The sequence below is a fragment of the Trichoderma ghanense genome, assembly GCF_004382785.1.
Source record: "Trichoderma ghanense strain CCMA-1212 chromosome Unknown scaffold_32, whole genome shotgun sequence".
In the NCBI taxonomy this organism is placed as follows: Eukaryota; Fungi; Ascomycota; class Sordariomycetes; order Hypocreales; family Hypocreaceae; genus Trichoderma; species Trichoderma ghanense.
The window spans coordinates 63,460-79,163 of NW_027395695.1; the positions used below are offsets into that span (position 1 = coordinate 63,460).

Genomic DNA, 15,704 nt, shown 5'->3' on the forward strand with positions numbered 1-15,704 from the left:
CAGATCTCAACTCGTTGCTGCGAGGTCAATTATCAAATCCCACCCTAGGCCACATCAGGCGTTGCCAAGTCGTGCAGTTTCCTAATCCGGAGTTCGCCACCTGCTGATGGTTTGCCGGCGTTCTACCGCCTTCTTGCTCGCGTAAGCAAGTCGAGTCAGGCACATGATGACGATCGAAAATTGTTACAATCCAAGTGTCAAGCCCCGGTTCAATATGAGCCTAGCTTTAAAAGGCATAAGGAATCTCATCTGCGCCAACTTCCTCGTACAAGGCATCGAAGGCCACGGCAGCATCATCCGGGAGCGGCCCTGCCTCGGCAATATCGAGGTTGGAGTTTGCTTGATCGATAGTAGACGCGCCGATGATGATGGAGTCACCGTATTTTGCATCGAGAGCACTGTGATAAGCGGTCCATCTCAAAGCAGCAGCATGACCACTGATACTGTGCTTGCTAGCAACAGCCAATGCGTTTTCCGTCGCGGCCTCAATCGAGGGTTTAAGGTACAGAGCCGAGTAGAAACTGCCGAGGAAGGTCTGCATTTCAATGTCAGTCATTCAGTCATTTACATCTGCACAATTGCACTTAGTCCACCTGGAAGACTTACCGACTTGTCAAACCGACCGCCCTCTTTGCCCGTCTTGTAGTTTCCGGCGAAGAAGCCTCCCCCGGCCGGGCTATTCTAAACGTTAGTTGACCGCATTTTTTTTGAGGACTCTTCTACCATTCTATCGTGCCGTTGGACCAATTTCCAACACGCGCGGAGTTGGGTTGTCGTCGCATACCTCCAGGCATAGAAAGCCATATTGTTTTTGCGCAGGAGAGGGAACAGTTCCTTTTCTCCACCTCGGACAAGGGGATTGTACTGTCCCTGATAAACGCTCGGTTTCACGAAGCCCCGACGCTCGCAGATCTCGAGGACTTGTGCGACTTCACCTGCCGTAAAGTTGGAGAGCCCAAACTTTCTGAACTTGCCCTCCCTGTAAGCCTTGTCAATGGCCTCACAAGTCTCCTCGAAGGGGGTCGCTCTATCCGGTTGATGGAGATACTCGATGTGGATTTGGTTGATCTTTAGCTCTTTGAGCGAAGTGTCAACATCCTCGGCAATTCTTTCCCTCGTGTGGCTTCCAGGCTCGCGGGACTTCACTTTGGTGTCGATGATAAACCGTTTGCCTGCCTCGACTGCACCGAGCCTTGGCTCCGAAGTACCGGCGGCCCCGGTGGAATAATTGCGCGCGGTGTCGATTTGCCTATATCCCCGCTTGTAAAAGGCATCCAGGTACGCGTTCACCTGGTCAGGCATGTCATATCGGACAGTCTTGTCGATCTTGCTGTCGCCAATCTGGCAATCAAGAGTTAGAGTACGGTCAACAAGACACACCTGGAGGGGAATACGTACGTTGCCTGCTCCGGCGATAATGTTAATAGGTGACTTGGCGGCCATCTTGAAGAATTCAGAACTTGTGAAAGGTAGTCGTATATAACTTTGCGTCGAGTGGTGACGCCGTGGACTCACATCCAAAGTGGCTCGAGTGTCCCTCTTTATATCTACAATCAGGAGCCCTTCAGACGAAGAACGAAACAATGGCCTTTTTTGCTCAGATCTGCAACTTACAGTTCTTCAAAGATTGCTTTGAAATCATCTGAATTGCATCTTTCAAGACCCAGGCCATTTGAATAGAAATGGCCAATCGAAGTTCTTTTGTCGTGGGCACAAGTGGTGAAGCATATCGCGTTTTCGGCAGCCTATGCTGAATGTGGCAACTGCAAGGATCAATAGTGAGAACCAGATGTCGTATACTTACACACACTAACTTTACTTTTGACTTCTCATATAGATTGTCTGCTTGCGAAGCCCATAGTATCGTTGCAGAGTAAGTAAGATCCTGGCCCACTATCTTTTTTTGGAGGGACAGTCTCGAAATGGCAACTGCCAGATTGGCCAACCTTTGTCTTATTCGTCTGTTATTCTTGACTCGAGGCGGTGATAGTGATTATTAACGTTCATATTTGCCTTGTCGAGAGATTTGCACCATTGTTCATCTACGGAATGTTTCCATCAGGCAACAAGCGTCTAGGCAGGGCATACCTTCGGGGAGTCATTCTACGCAGCATGTTCGTTCTTCAAGGATCATCATTCAACCTACTAGCCTAAGACTACTACCGTAACTTGATCAGTTATGATACGCTCGGAATTACGGCCGAGACATGTATTTGTCACTGAAAGAGTCATCATCCTGAACTCTCCACCACTCTCTCCTACATACTTAGCTCACGATTCTCGATCCACGAGAAAGCCGGGAAAGGGAAAAAAAGGGGATATTACATCAACTACCTTTCCGTTAAAGAACTGCCACTTCGAAAATTCAAGATCAGTTCGGTACTATAGTAATCTCGATCGAAAAATGCATCTATCGTCCGTTTTCGCTCTCTGCTTCGTTTTTCGATGGGCCAGTGCGCTCACAAGCTTTGATAACTGGGAGCATCAGCGCATTGCCCTCGAAACTGTCAGCATTCACTTGCGATATGCGGGCAGTGGCCCGCCAGTCCTTCTTGTTCATGGCAATCCTCAGTTCAGTCTGACGTGGAGAAGTATTGGGCCCCTCCTGGCTGAAAATTACACCGTTATCGCGGTAGATAACCGCGGTGCCGGCGATTCGTCTTTGCCGCCGGATTCTAACTACACGGTCATGGCCTCCGCAGAGGACTTGAAAGGTGTCTTGGACTTCCTCAACATCACTTCTACCTATGTCTTGTCGCACGATATGGGAGCCGGCATAGCAACGGCTTTGGCCGTCAAGTACCCCGATCTCGTTCGGAGGCTTGTAGTGACAGAATACTTGCTACCTGGCTTTGGATTTGAAGTGGCGAGAAATCCCGGGGCCTATTGGGATCTGTATGCCAACTGGCAATTGGCATTCTTCTCGGTTACGGACGCTGCCGAGTTCTTCATATCCGGTAGAGAGAAGCAAATGCTGGAATGGTACTTCTATCACGGCAGTTACTCCGGCGCAACGAGCTTCTCTGAAGATGTTGTGAATCGATATACAAGTTCAATTTCGAAACCGGGCTTCCTCAGAGCTATGCTTGGTCCATTTGAAACCAGAGCTATTGCTTCAGCGGCTAGCTTTTTCCAAGGTACGCTTGGGAAGCGCCCGTTGCAGATACCAACGCTGGCATTGGGGGGAGAAGGCAGTCTAGGGCCTTTCGCCAGTCAAGCTTGGGGCAATGTGACAAACCATCTGGAGACTGATATCGTTCCAAAGGCTGGACACTGGATTGGTTAGTGGCTGGTCGACTCTCATGTCTCTTCGTGCTTTCGGACTAACGGTGAATAATGTAGCTGATGAGAATCCTGTCTGGGTTGCCAGGCGAAGTGTCAAGTTCTTTTCTGAAGAATCTTCCCAACCTCCGCCGCCGGTCGATCTGTCAATCCTCAATGATAAATCTACGCTTACGGTCGGCTATTTTGGAACTCTCCAGAATGTTGCCTTGTCTGGCACTCACTAAAGAATTCCGCTTGAACTTCTGCTTTTCTCTTTTACGCGCTTCTCGCCCGTGGCAAGCTGACACTTGCCTATATCCGTCAGATCGAGCAAACTGCAGTGTGTATTTATAAAGTCTCAAAGCCTTGATGAAGCGCGTTGTCACGATTAATGATGGTCATATACTATTTGGATAGCACTAGCACAAAGTTGAGTCATTGTGTACTCAGCTCGGACGTCTTGCTATGTTAGGACTTTGGCAGTACTTGCCGTGTCCGCCGTTCATCTTCTATTACCGAGACTGCACCCTGGTATACGGGGGATGGGAGAGGGTCTGTTGGAGATCTTCAGCTTCGCTTCTTGAAAGTCAGTTGGTGATTTGGATAAGTTCGCCTAGAGTGCTGCAAATCTTCAAAGACTTGGTGGGGTATTCCTACCAGAACATCTCGGCGCCCATACTCTGCCAGCCGTCCACCATATCGGATGTTGTTAAGTGTATCCGATCATATGTTCAACTGCCGATGTTGTGGCCGTCTGCCATGTCGACGGCCCGTTCCATGCGATCTATCCGATTTACAAAGGAAAGCGCCAGACAGCTCATCCCCCGCCCCGGCTTCTTTTCAGGCGAGGCCGAGTCAAGCGATCCATACCTGCGAATGTGGTACTCCACGCCGCAGGAAGAGATTTGGCCGTTTCTCAAACTCTGGTTCTTCTGGGTTAGATACTCCAGCCAGACATGCATCTCATCGGGTTGCTGTTGCGCACTTTCTACATCTGGTGGATTCTCATGAACGAGAAGATTATAGGATGAGTCGATGTCAATCCGCGGAAGAAATTTGGAGACTGACATTTTCCTTTTCACTGCCGGCAGTACGAGCCTTCGTCACGTGCGGATATGGCAGGACGGCAGAGATTGGATACGTATTCAGCACCTATCTTGTGACTACTGCTATACGAGGACAGAATGTTACGGCAATGACATACAGAATAACTGGCTAATCCTGCTCCTATTATTTTTTGATGCTTGGGGAAATGGGACTTCTCCATCAGAGGATGAGGTCATATTCTGTGTAGATGATGCGCTGTGATTGCCTGAATGGTGTTGAGCTCCAAGAATGTCCCGGCTCTTCTTCGAAGGAGCCTGTAGAACAGGGATGAACAAAGCGCTTGTTTCGTCCAGGTGTGTATAAAAATACTAGCAGTCAAGGCGAACTAACTCCGTTTTGCTTAGATATCTCCTCGAGGATGCCGCCATGGTCCCCGGGTTTCAGTGGCTGAGCTTCTATTACATCAGCGGCCCGGAGTTATAAAAGCCGGTCAAGGCCGGATGATCGAAGAGGGTATTGGAGGCTGAATTGTACCGCGGCAGAAAGCTCGCCGTATAGGAAGTAGGCAGGGCGAGGAGAAGAGGGCTTTTGGCCGAGATCTGGATAGTGCGCTTTGCAGGATCTTGGAAAAGGAGAATTACTAAGCATTTGGGAGGTATAGATAGGCTTGAAACCCTTGGTTACGTGCATTGTGCATCGAAGACGAATCTCACAGAACGTCAAAGGTCAACTAGTGGGCCATTTCTAGGCCGTATTCCGGATTCTCGTCCTTGAATACCCAAAGCACTAGCCTCTCCAACCAGGATACAACAAGCGTAAACTATACGTGTACTCGTCACATCATCAAAAATCTGAAAACCAAAGGAAGCTCCAGTTCAACTCAATCCCATAATGTCGGATCCAGCTCCGAACCCCGTCGTGGCGCCTGACCATGTTCACGCGCTGCTCAACCATCTTCATCAAGAGTCACTTACACAGGAGGCAGCTCTCCCGTCTACATATCTGAGCTCTCCTGATGGATTCGATGAGTTGATGCAAGACAAATTCATTGCACTAGACCAAGACAAATGCCAGTTTGTCTATCAGCTAGCCAGAGCCACCGGGGCTCGCAATATCGTCGAGATTGGCACCAGCTTCGGCGTGAGCACCATATATCTTGCGTTGGCCGTCGGTAGCAATCTCGGACGCCTCGGTGGTGAGGGTATCGTTATTGCCACGGAAAAGGAGCCAACAAAGGCAGAAAAGGCTCGTCAGCATTGGAGGGAAGCGGGTGACGATCTCGTGACGCGCCATATCGATCTGAGAGAAGGGGACCTCCTTGAGACATTGAGAGACAACATCCCGCAAGTTGATCTAGTCCTTCTGGATAGTGAGTTAGACGTTATTCTTGCCAAAGGGACTCATTTCTGATCGTCATCTAGTCTGGGCCCCTGTTGCTCTGCCTGCCCTGAAGCTTCTGGAGCCGAAGCTCGGGTCCGGAGCCGTCGTCATCATTGACAATTCCATTACTTCCGCTACTCGATACAAGGAACTCTTGGGCCACTTAAGGTCCCCGACAAGCGGCTACACTAATCTGACTATCCCCTACTCCAAGGGTTTGGAGATGTGTGTCAAGATCTGATGAAAAGGTCACACAATCATGTCCCCCCTTCCTCTCTCCACCAACTCACTAATGCAAGATAGCATATCTAGTCAAGAGTTCAAACTCGATCGTTCTTAGTCTTCCCTATGAAAACATTGCGAGAAAAGACATTAGGATTGGATGCCAAGTCAGAGCCAGTATTTTTGGAATCCTTCTGTCTCTATTCTCACGTTCAACTGCCTTACTTTGCCAGCGCCAGTCTTATCTCGTCTATCGGTCATGTAACTCTTGCAACTTTGTTTCTCGCAGTCCTGACAATAAACCCATGAGACATTGCCTCATCCATTGCAACTACTATAGCTGACTCCCCAGATAGTGTCCTCATATTCAACTCTCCGTTGTTTCACTTTGACTCTTTGACCAGGTTCGGGTTCTGCTATCATTAGCCCTCGACTTCTGGTCCTAGATCCGCACGCATAGAGTATCCTGGAGTCTATTCGATGCCCTGAAAATTTGAAAAATGCCTTGAGGGGTTGATGCGGGGTGCCGGAAGCTCAAGTGCGGGGTAATCGGAAGCAGAACCTTTGAAGCTTTGGCGGAATCCCTCAGGGACGAGTCGAGCCTAATGAAATGAAGCAAGCGTACTAATTTATGTGACAAACGCTTGCTCGGCTATGCTAAGTCACGCCTGTCATAGTCTCTTTGTGTTGTTTCTCGCATGGACCCTTTTTGGAGCGGATCAATTATCGGATGCTCAAAGAAATAATTGTTCAAATTGGTATCATCGATCATCCATGCCTTGATGTACTAAGAGTTGAACTTTCTAGTCCAGAATAGGCAGCAGGCCCTTGTCCTGGGCCTCCTTGACAAGTTTGTTATAGATCTCGACTTTCTCCTCATACTCCTTGATCAAATCCTCTTGCGACTCTTCCCGCTTACCAGGAGAAGCATCGCCGCCTCCAAACGCTCTCACAGCAGCGTAGTAGACATCGGCGAGAGCGTCGCAAACGGACTGCACGCTCGATGTCTGACACTGGTAGTAGAGGCTATTCCGTCCTGCTTAGTACTTAACTGTTCCCATAGAGAGGCAAAACTTCCCAACTTACTCGTCCTTGAAGTTGTTGTCAATGTTGAGCTTGCCGCTCTCGGTGAATCGGTTCTGAGCGCGGTAGTTCTGGTAGCCAAAGTCGTGGCGATAGCAGGCAGGAATGAAGGGGAATCCAAAGGGGTTATCAGGCGAGTCGGTGCAGCCATCTGACGACCAATCAAGGTTGGAGGGATTCTTTGCGTCGCGGTGTGTGATGAATTCGGGAAGAGAAATGTCGAAGAGAAGCTGGTCTGTGATGGCTGTGATGCTTCCCTGCCGTTTGACCAAGGGCGAGCTTGGCAGCGCCAGAACTGCAGGAGCAAGGGCGCAGAGGACGGTTGTGAACTTCATCATCAACGGAAGGCTGCTTCTTGAGACAATAATATGAGATACACCTCCTCTTTCCAGGACCTCCGGGCGGATGAACCATTCTTTTATACACCACCAGCATCTCCATTCCCAGAGTCACATTAATCATTTATAGCCCAATACTACCTTTCCCCGTCCTCCGCGTGACTGAACGTCTCAAACTAGCTTGAAATCGGCGAGGGACGTACGCCGACAGGCCAGAGTTTTCTCCAGTAGTCTAAGTCATCATCACAGACCTGCCCGAACGAGGACGTTCCAACCATCACGCCAAGGACTTTTTTTTATAGCCTTCCGCATCCCGAAATAGTGGCCGATCGGCCACGCACGGCTCCGCCCGTTCTGGTTGGTGATGCTCGAAATGAGCCGGTCGCGGGAATGGCAAGGCGTCGGCCTCTTGACATGCTTCGGGATAGCTGTGCGGGTGATTCGCAAAAACCTATCTTCACATGCGCGAATAACAATGCTCGATGCTCGGCTGCGTCTATGGACATCAGGTCGATGCGGGAACAGAAGGGGAGAAAGGCCTCAAAGGAGTGGATAAGGGCCGGGGGAGAGTGGCAGTCAACAAACAGTACTACTACCAAAGCCATCGAAGAAACAAAACACACACCCGCACACCAACACACACGAATGCGATTTGGTCTTTTCTACATCATATGATTAACGTTTTAGATGGAAAAAAGTTACTTCTGCCGACAGTCGTTCCCGATAACCCACAGCATGCTACCGCAGATACGGCCGAATTCGCATGCGCGCAATTCCCACGTTTGCAGGATGTCAACCACAAAGATATCCTGTGATTTTCTAGCAGTAGGCAACTGACCGTATCATGTCAGTCTACTTTACTCCCATGGAATTTGCAACTCTCGCAGGGGCGGCAATCGAAACCGGTCCCTTCGCCATTTGTACATAATTGTCTCTCTATCCAAGCCCCAACAAATCGCTGGAGGCCAGTAGGTAGCAGTCTAACCTACGAATCTGCGAACAGGGCCATGTCGGCCGCTTCAAAGGCCCAGACCATTTCCACTAAGCGAGGGCGGATTCATGAGAGCGTGTACACGGTCAATGAAAATAATCCGTTTCCCCATCAATATCGTTCTGCCATCTTGGCTTGATTTCTGATCCTGTCGCAGGTCGTCAACTCATTGATCGAAACCGATCCATCTCTGAGCTCCTTAACGTAGTGTACGGGCATAAACCTGCAAGTATTCTGTCCAAGCCCTTGCGAAAGGTATCATGTGAGCCGATCAGGATCAGCCTCAGATATGGTATGCACGCAAACACACATGGTATGTAAAATGTCTAATCACCTCGTCATAAATGAGTGAAGCCCTTTGCTGCCAGCTTCTGCAGCTAACAACAAAATGAAGGAGCGGCTATGCTCATGGCTACCCTATTTGTATCCTACCTCGACTATTATGCTCCAGTCGAAAGAAATATCATCTAGCGGGTGGTACAATACCTATCATCGCCTCCTCTCGTGCGCTTCCTCGAAGCTGAAGCAACATGGCAATGACAGGAGAATGTAAGAGACGACGCTCCAGATGCAGCATCGGAATTGCTGGCGCCTTCTATTGCCATCACATGAACCCGAGGCGCACGCGATATGTTGTGGGTTGCTACTTCGCATTCATGCGGAAAAACAATGCTTCGCCATAGCCAGTATAAAATAGTCAAATCCCGCGATGCTAAAGCCACAAACACAGGAAGGCCGCTCTTCCTAGCCGCATGTTCAGTCACTGTTATAACAGAAGTACCTTTAGCATTAAAAGCCTGGTCAGAATAGCGAGCTCCCGGGTCCTACGCGTGGTAACGTGTGGCGTTGGAAGCAGTTCATTCGCGGATACCCCGAGAGTCACGATACTCTTCTTTCCGAGGCGCCCCGTGATTTGAGGGAATTTTGCCCCCACGACTTGCTATTATTACAAATGAGACTTTGCACTATTACTGCACTATAGGTTCAAGAACAGCCTAGCAATCCAGTCGCATACCATCGGAGTACTACATGACCGTTACCGCCTCTCCATCATACTGAAGCACAATCAGCTCTCACGACGCGAGGTTGGCAGCGACTGGATTTCTGGAAGTGCTCTGGCTCCTCTATAAGGCAGCCGGAAAAGCCATGAGACACGAGACATCGTGTCCGCTTTTGGGTAAAGAATTCGCATCTTGCAGATGGATCATTTTGTTAATATCCTCTTCGCCCCTCCCAACCGTATCAAGTAGGCCAAACTGAACAACATTTGAGTATGTTTGCTCGTTACGAATGGTGATTGTATCAAGCTTTGCAGCTTCAGAGGAACATTGCGCATCATGCCCTTGGTTTTCCGCTCGTCAGCCATTGATTCCTTTACGCGAGACAACAGCTTTCTGCCGGAAAACTGGCAGGATCACTTAGACATACCTAGCGCCAGCTCCTCCACTTCAAGGATCAAATCACAAACATGTTTTACATCTCCTTTTGTCCAATCAGTCCCTCAGCCCCTGCATCGATTGAATACCGATTGACTCGTGTACTCTGCGTGACCTTGGTATTCACGCTCCCCATGCTTCTGGGTAGCCAAGATACGATTAGAATGATTGCACCTGAAGTACGGCATATGCCTACTTAGGTATGGATAGGTGGTCAATATCTTGAAGCGGACGCCCAGCAGACATTGACACGGCAGCCGCCTATGTCCAGGATAAAGTCATGTACCACTAATGATAGTAGTATGTAACTTGCCATCAGCCGCCAGCGGAACCAAGATTGATCGGGAGTGCGTGCGTCTTCCCCGGTCTCAACCATCGCACATCCCTCGATTTGATCTCAGTAGACCAATAGTAGAGATGCTGTGCAGAGAGGAGCGTGCTTCATCGCACTCGGAACAGCAGGACCGTATTTTGACGATTAGACCTTGAACAGTCATTTCTCACATTGCCCGCCATGTTCAGCCCCGAACGTGTCGTTCTTATTGGCCACTAGTTCGTCATCTATCGATGCTTCTAGCAGACCTCACCGCAGGGCTCTATACATCGTACCAAATCCAGAGAAAATAGCTACATGATATGTCTAGACCACCATCATCCGTATCTAACGGGGTACTGGTGGACCTGACAGGGCCGCTTGGCAGCGACGGCATGTTATCGCCTCCCCCGTACTTCTTATGGTGGCTGATACTAGGTAGGCTAAACGCCCATCATCGTGAGATGGTGTTTGCTCATCTTATTACTGTGAGACATGACCATGGGGCCACAGCATGCTCTCCAGCTTGCTAGTCACATACAGGCCTCACGCTCTTCCGCCACCGTGTTACCTACAAGAATTCAGTTCACGTTCAGGTTATTACGCTGGGGCTTATTCGCGGTTGCAATCAAGTATTCCTATCACTCTTCGTCGCCAAGAGAACAAGCCTCTGGCCCGCTATGATGCAAAGCATGAGGTAGCTCCGCGCCTTGCATCCTCCTTTCCCACCCACCTCAAGCATCTCAAAAGATCTTGATCCTGCCTCTTCTGTCATTTCTTGCAGTAGAAGCCAGAGTATTAAAGTTGCAGCTCTCTTTCATCTTATCGCTACGGCTCTTCGAGATCAGTAGATCGCCGAACATACTGCTCATCCGCACACCGCACACTCTGCTCTCAAAGGTCCCAGAAACTATCTTGATGTGCCTATTATGAGATTCCTGTCGGAAACAGAACCATGGAGATCGTCGGAGGGATTCGTGACTTTTGCGGTCGCATTTGCAGTTTTCACAGTAAGTAATCGAACCGATGAGGAGGCTTCGAACATCATGAAGCGATGCTAACTGATGGTCAATTTACTAGGACGGCATGGTATACGATCTAGTCATACCATTTCTACCAGAACTTTTCACGGGTCGACTAAGAACACCTCCAGAAGAAGGTAGCAGACCCATCACATGTCATATCCGAGCTGCGATATCTCGAGTTTCCGCTGACGTAGTCGTCGATCAAAAGTCGGTTACTGGGCTGCTCTATCTCTTGAGTCCTTCGGGATGGCACTGCTTATCACCAACTGTAAGTCAACCCAATTCTCACCCAGAAGCAATAGCCATTCATCCTGCGATGAGATGTGTTTACTCACTGCTTCGCGCCACGAAAGGGATCGCTGGTTACATCGATGGAGGCGTCGCCAAAAGTCGCCCATTCCTCGTTGGCATCGGCGTCATGCTCGTCGCCACCCTGCTCTTCTTCCTCGGCAGGAATCCGTACCTCATCATCTTTGCCCGGGCTCTGCAGGGAGCCTCCGAGGCCCTCGTTTGGGTGTCTGGCATCGCGTTTCTGGTCTCGCAGGTAGACGAGGCCAATCTGGGAGTGTGCATGGGCTACACGACACTTGGTGCAACAGTCGGGGAGCTGGTGGGACCTATTGTAGGGGGCTACCTCTATGAAAGCCTAGGACACTGGGCTGTCTTCGTCGTTGTCGAGGCGGTAATTGCGATTGATATCGCTCTCCGACTTCTTGTTAAGGAACGAAATAAGGACTCGACATTACAAAAGCAAGATCTGGTGGACGCCGCCAAGGGGCTTTCAGAAACAGATGCACTCCTTGGAACTTCTTCAGCAGTATCTCACAGGACAACAGATACATGCAATCACACCTCGCCGACGGATCTGGAACGTGGGGGCGAAGACAATCGATCGGCGCTTTCTGGTACGACTGATTGCGAAGATGACGGTGATGTAGCCGCGCTGAGGGCACTGGGATGGAACTGGCTGTCCAGCGTCTCTGGAGCGGCCATGGCATGCGTTGTTCGGTCAGCATTGGAAGCTGTAAGCTCACTCACATGTGTCATCAACTCGTCCATGAGGTTTCTTGCTGACACGCACCAACAGACTATCCCCATCTACGTCCTTCGTCATTTTGGGTGGACTTCATCTGCCGGAGGAGGCGTCATGTTCGCTTTGCTTCTGCCCATGGCAGGTGGTCCCCTTGTTGGCAAGTTTACACATTTATACGGCCCTCGATGGTTCAGCGCGATATCAGCGCTTGCATGCGGAGTCTTCATGGTCACTCTCGGCTTCCTGACTGGAGACGATACGACAACCCGCGTTCTTTTCGTGGTGAATGTAGGGCTCATCGGCCTTTGCATCTCCCTCGCCACGACCACTCAAACGACCGCCATCTCTGCCGCCGCACAGAGACTCGAGGCTCTGAGAAGCCGCATTCGAGCCCGCGGCGTGGAGCTGAGTTGGGAATTGAAGATGCTGACTCCAGGCATGATGCTCAGCGGTTTGAGCACGGCCTGGGCCCTGGGTCTCTTTCTTGGTCCCGCTAGTGGACACATTTTCCACTTCAGCACGGATCAGGAATGGATGCACTTGTGCTGGTTTCTGGGGCTGCTGTCGGTTATGACGGGAGTCTATTGCTGCTTTACGTGGACAAGATGGCGCTGAGTTGCGTACGATTGCTCTTCGGTACACCCATGGCTTTGACGATCTATGTAGGATGTATCCGTATGAGTCAGTGATGGGAGGGAGTTTGCCTGTGTTCCAGAGAGGGGAGATGTCGTTCTCATGGAGCGGGAGTCGGAACGGACAAAAAAGACCATAAGATGGAAAAAGAAAAACAAAAAGAAAGAAAGTCATGCGAGATAGCAATTGCACGTTTCGATCGTGCGACCTCCGGGTTATGAGCCCGGCGCGCTTCCACTGCGCCAAATTGCTTTTTGATCCGCTTGATGGATTCTGGGCGTCGTAAGATCGGTACGTAAGGTATGATTGGCTGTGAAAAAAAAAACCCCTTCGGAGTGGGGAATAGCTTCGAGAAGGGCGCTGATGGAGTCTTCAGCTGAAGACCACTAGATGATGCCATAGGGCCACTATGCAATCTACCTGTTCAATGGCGAGCGGTTTTCGGGAGAAGGGGCCTTTTGCAAAATCCCTAGAAATCCTGAGATCTGGCTTACCAAAACAGACGCCGGGGGCAATGTGCCAGTCTACAGCTGTTGCTCCAAATTGTAGCCTTACATGCGTCGATAGCTGCACGATTAACTACGATCTGTCAGGGAGGCAAGGAGGACAAAGGGCCAGAATGAGGAGTACGTCTGCAGTCATCTATGTAAAGCACAAGACTGCAAGTGTATCGCTTTCATGCGTGTATTTGTCCCTACCTGTAGTTTGCTCTCCGGCTCGCAGTGGCGGCATCCCACTGCAAACAACCTTGATGTCTTCCCCACAGTCCATCAAGGTCCATCCGACATCATCTACTATCGTAGGTAGTCACCAACGGAGAGTGCCTACCAGATCTTCTGCTAAGGTGTAGGCTAGGAGTCAAGGGCGGCTGCGGTCTGGCCATCAAGGTTCTCTATGCTGAATAAGTACGAAGAGATATGAGGAGCAAGGGACCTCAAGAGCTTCATATCATGAAGAAACAGCTACGAATACTCCTCCAGGCCAACTCGACTTTCCTCCACATACAAGAAACGACAAGGAGTCAGCAACCATGGGTGAAGCGGTTAACGAAGTATACGATGTCATAATCGTCGGCGCAGGCCCCTGTGGCCTTGCCACAGCTTCTCGACTCCGTGAGCACACTCCAGCCGCCCTCTTCACGGACGAGGAGCACCGTCGTTACCACTGGATCGGCAAGTATGGCAAGCAAGTCGCTCTCAAGCACGTCAAGAGCGGTAAAGTCTCTCAGGCTCGACGCTCGAAAGCTTCTCGACCCGAATACAAGATGCTCGTCTTGGACGCTACAGACAACAAGTGGCTCGGCCGATGGAACCATCTCTTCAAGACATACAACATCTCTCACCTGCGAAGCCCGATGCTGTGGCATGTGGATCCGCTGGATAGGGACGCGCTTCTGGCTCACGCATACTATCATCAGCGAGAGGATGAGCTTGTTGAGATTCGCAACTGTGTGGGCAAAGAAATTAGCAAGCATGCGAGCAAAAGAATGGCCAAGCGCCAAGTGTGTGGTGGCAAGTATGTCAACTTCTACGCCTCAGAATCTCTCTCGTAAGTTGCTGACGGAGAAAAAAAAAAAAAACTACCAGGCAGGAGTCAAGGATCGATATTAATCTTCGCGACCGAAACGACTACTACACACCATCCCAGGCGCTCTTCAGCGACCACTGCGCGCAAGTCGCCGGACGATACGACCTCGGAGGGCAGCTGATCCGCAAGGAGACACTGCAAGACATCGACTACGGTGAAGTCAGGGGCGTTTCGTTAGATGGCGTAAAGCTTTTCACTGTCACAACAGACAAGACCAGGCATTACTATGCCAAAGCAGTCGTCCTCGCCGTCGGCCCAGCAAACACGCCCCAGATCCCTCCTCTACCGTCAGCTCCCTTCACAGCCAGCGGCATGCTCCCTCAAGCATGCCACAGTATGCAAATCAAGCAGTTCCCCGACCCTCTTGTCCAATCACGCATTGCCTCCGGCTCTTCGACCAATATCCTCATCATCGGCGGCGGTCTCACCTCTGCACAGCTCGCTGTCCTGGCCCTGAAGAGAGGCGTGACCAAAGTATGGCATCTCATGCGTGGCCCCATGCGAGTCAAGCACTTCGATGTCGATCTCTCATGGATGGGCAAATACAAAAACGCCGAGCAAGCGCGCTTCTGGACCGCAGACTCGGATCTCGAACGCCTCGCCATCATCAAGGAGGCCCGCGGCGGTGGCAGCCTCACGCCTCTTTACTACAAGAAAGTAAAGAAGTGCATCTCAGCTGGCACTATAGAGCTACACACCCTTACGACGCTCGTGGACGCAGAACTAAAGGACATAGATGGCTCTAGTCTTTGGTCCGTCAAGACAGAGCCGCCCATTGCCGGATTGCCCGCCTTTGACTACATATACTTCGCGACGGGAATTCAAACCGACTTTGCTTGCTTGCCGTATCTGCAGACTATGCTAGAGAAATACCCCATACACGGGCACGGTGGGTTTCCTTGCATCAATGAGGATCTCATGTGGAAAGATGGTATACCTCTCTTTTTGGCTGGACGGTTGGGAGCTCTCCAGCTCGGGCCAGCAGCACCGAATATTGGAGGGGCAAAGATTGCGGCGGAGAGAGTGGCATGGGCAATTGAAAATACGATCAGACCGGAGTCATTCGAAGAAGGTCATGAAGACGCGAACAGTGGACTAGCAAGTTATCTCTCGGGTCATGGGAACATGTACAGCATCCTACAGGAGGAGAACAACTGAAGCGAGAACAGGAATAGTCGTTCGTTTTTTTTTTTTTTNCAAAAACCATCTCTCTCTCTCTTTCTCTCTCTCTCTCCCGGGCGCATGAGTACGGTCCAACACTCATGCACGTATCAACTGTCCTAGCCATAATTGTAACAGCAAAGCTCTTCTTGTATCATTAGTCGTGCATCGGTATAATATCATGTCTATCA

The 15,704-nt window shown here is 50.3% G+C and overlaps 6 protein-coding genes across 6 annotated transcripts; 4 read left to right on the forward strand and 2 right to left on the reverse strand.

The window, feature by feature from the left end:
* Positions 1-226: 226 nt before the first annotated feature.
* On the reverse strand, positions 227-1,443 carry CCMA1212_010820 (Aflatoxin B1 aldehyde reductase member 3; the record flags this gene model as incomplete). Its single annotated transcript, XM_073707848.1, has 4 exons — positions 227-535; positions 607-676; positions 785-1,341; positions 1,399-1,443. The coding sequence occupies 4 exons, from the start codon at positions 1,441-1,443 to the stop codon at positions 227-229; spliced, it is 981 nt and encodes a 326-aa protein (XP_073553654.1).
* Positions 1,444-2,404: 961 nt separating this feature from the next.
* On the forward strand, positions 2,405-3,509 carry CCMA1212_010821 (uncharacterized protein; the record flags this gene model as incomplete). Its single annotated transcript, XM_073707849.1, has 2 exons — positions 2,405-3,281; positions 3,343-3,509. 2 exons carry the CDS (start codon positions 2,405-2,407, stop codon positions 3,507-3,509), a joined length of 1,044 nt encoding a protein of 347 aa, XP_073553653.1.
* Positions 3,510-5,185: 1,676 nt separating this feature from the next.
* On the forward strand, positions 5,186-5,932 carry CCMA1212_010822 (uncharacterized protein; the record flags this gene model as incomplete). Its single annotated transcript, XM_073707850.1, has 2 exons — positions 5,186-5,680; positions 5,733-5,932. Exons 1-2 carry the CDS (start codon positions 5,203-5,205, stop codon positions 5,930-5,932), a joined length of 678 nt encoding a protein of 225 aa, XP_073553652.1. The 5' UTR covers positions 5,186-5,202.
* Positions 5,933-6,716: 784 nt separating this feature from the next.
* Positions 6,717-7,334, reverse strand: CCMA1212_010823 (uncharacterized protein; the record flags this gene model as incomplete). Its single annotated transcript, XM_073707851.1, has 2 exons — positions 6,717-6,939; positions 7,000-7,334. 2 exons carry the CDS (start codon positions 7,332-7,334, stop codon positions 6,717-6,719), a joined length of 558 nt encoding a protein of 185 aa, XP_073553651.1.
* A 3,640-nt stretch (positions 7,335-10,974) lies between these two features.
* Positions 10,975-12,747, forward strand: CCMA1212_010824 (uncharacterized protein; the record flags this gene model as incomplete). The annotated part of the gene is made up of 4 exons (XM_073707852.1): positions 10,975-11,084; positions 11,155-11,335; positions 11,453-12,123; positions 12,187-12,747. The coding sequence occupies exons 1-4, from the start codon at positions 11,004-11,006 to the stop codon at positions 12,745-12,747; spliced, it is 1,494 nt and encodes a 497-aa protein (XP_073553657.1). The 5' UTR covers positions 10,975-11,003.
* A 1,048-nt stretch (positions 12,748-13,795) lies between these two features.
* On the forward strand, positions 13,796-15,510 carry CCMA1212_010826 (uncharacterized protein; the record flags this gene model as incomplete). The annotated part of the gene is made up of 2 exons (XM_073707853.1): positions 13,796-14,313; positions 14,352-15,510. 2 exons carry the CDS (start codon positions 13,796-13,798, stop codon positions 15,508-15,510), a joined length of 1,677 nt encoding a protein of 558 aa, XP_073553656.1.
* Between the last annotated feature and the right edge of the window lie 194 nt (positions 15,511-15,704).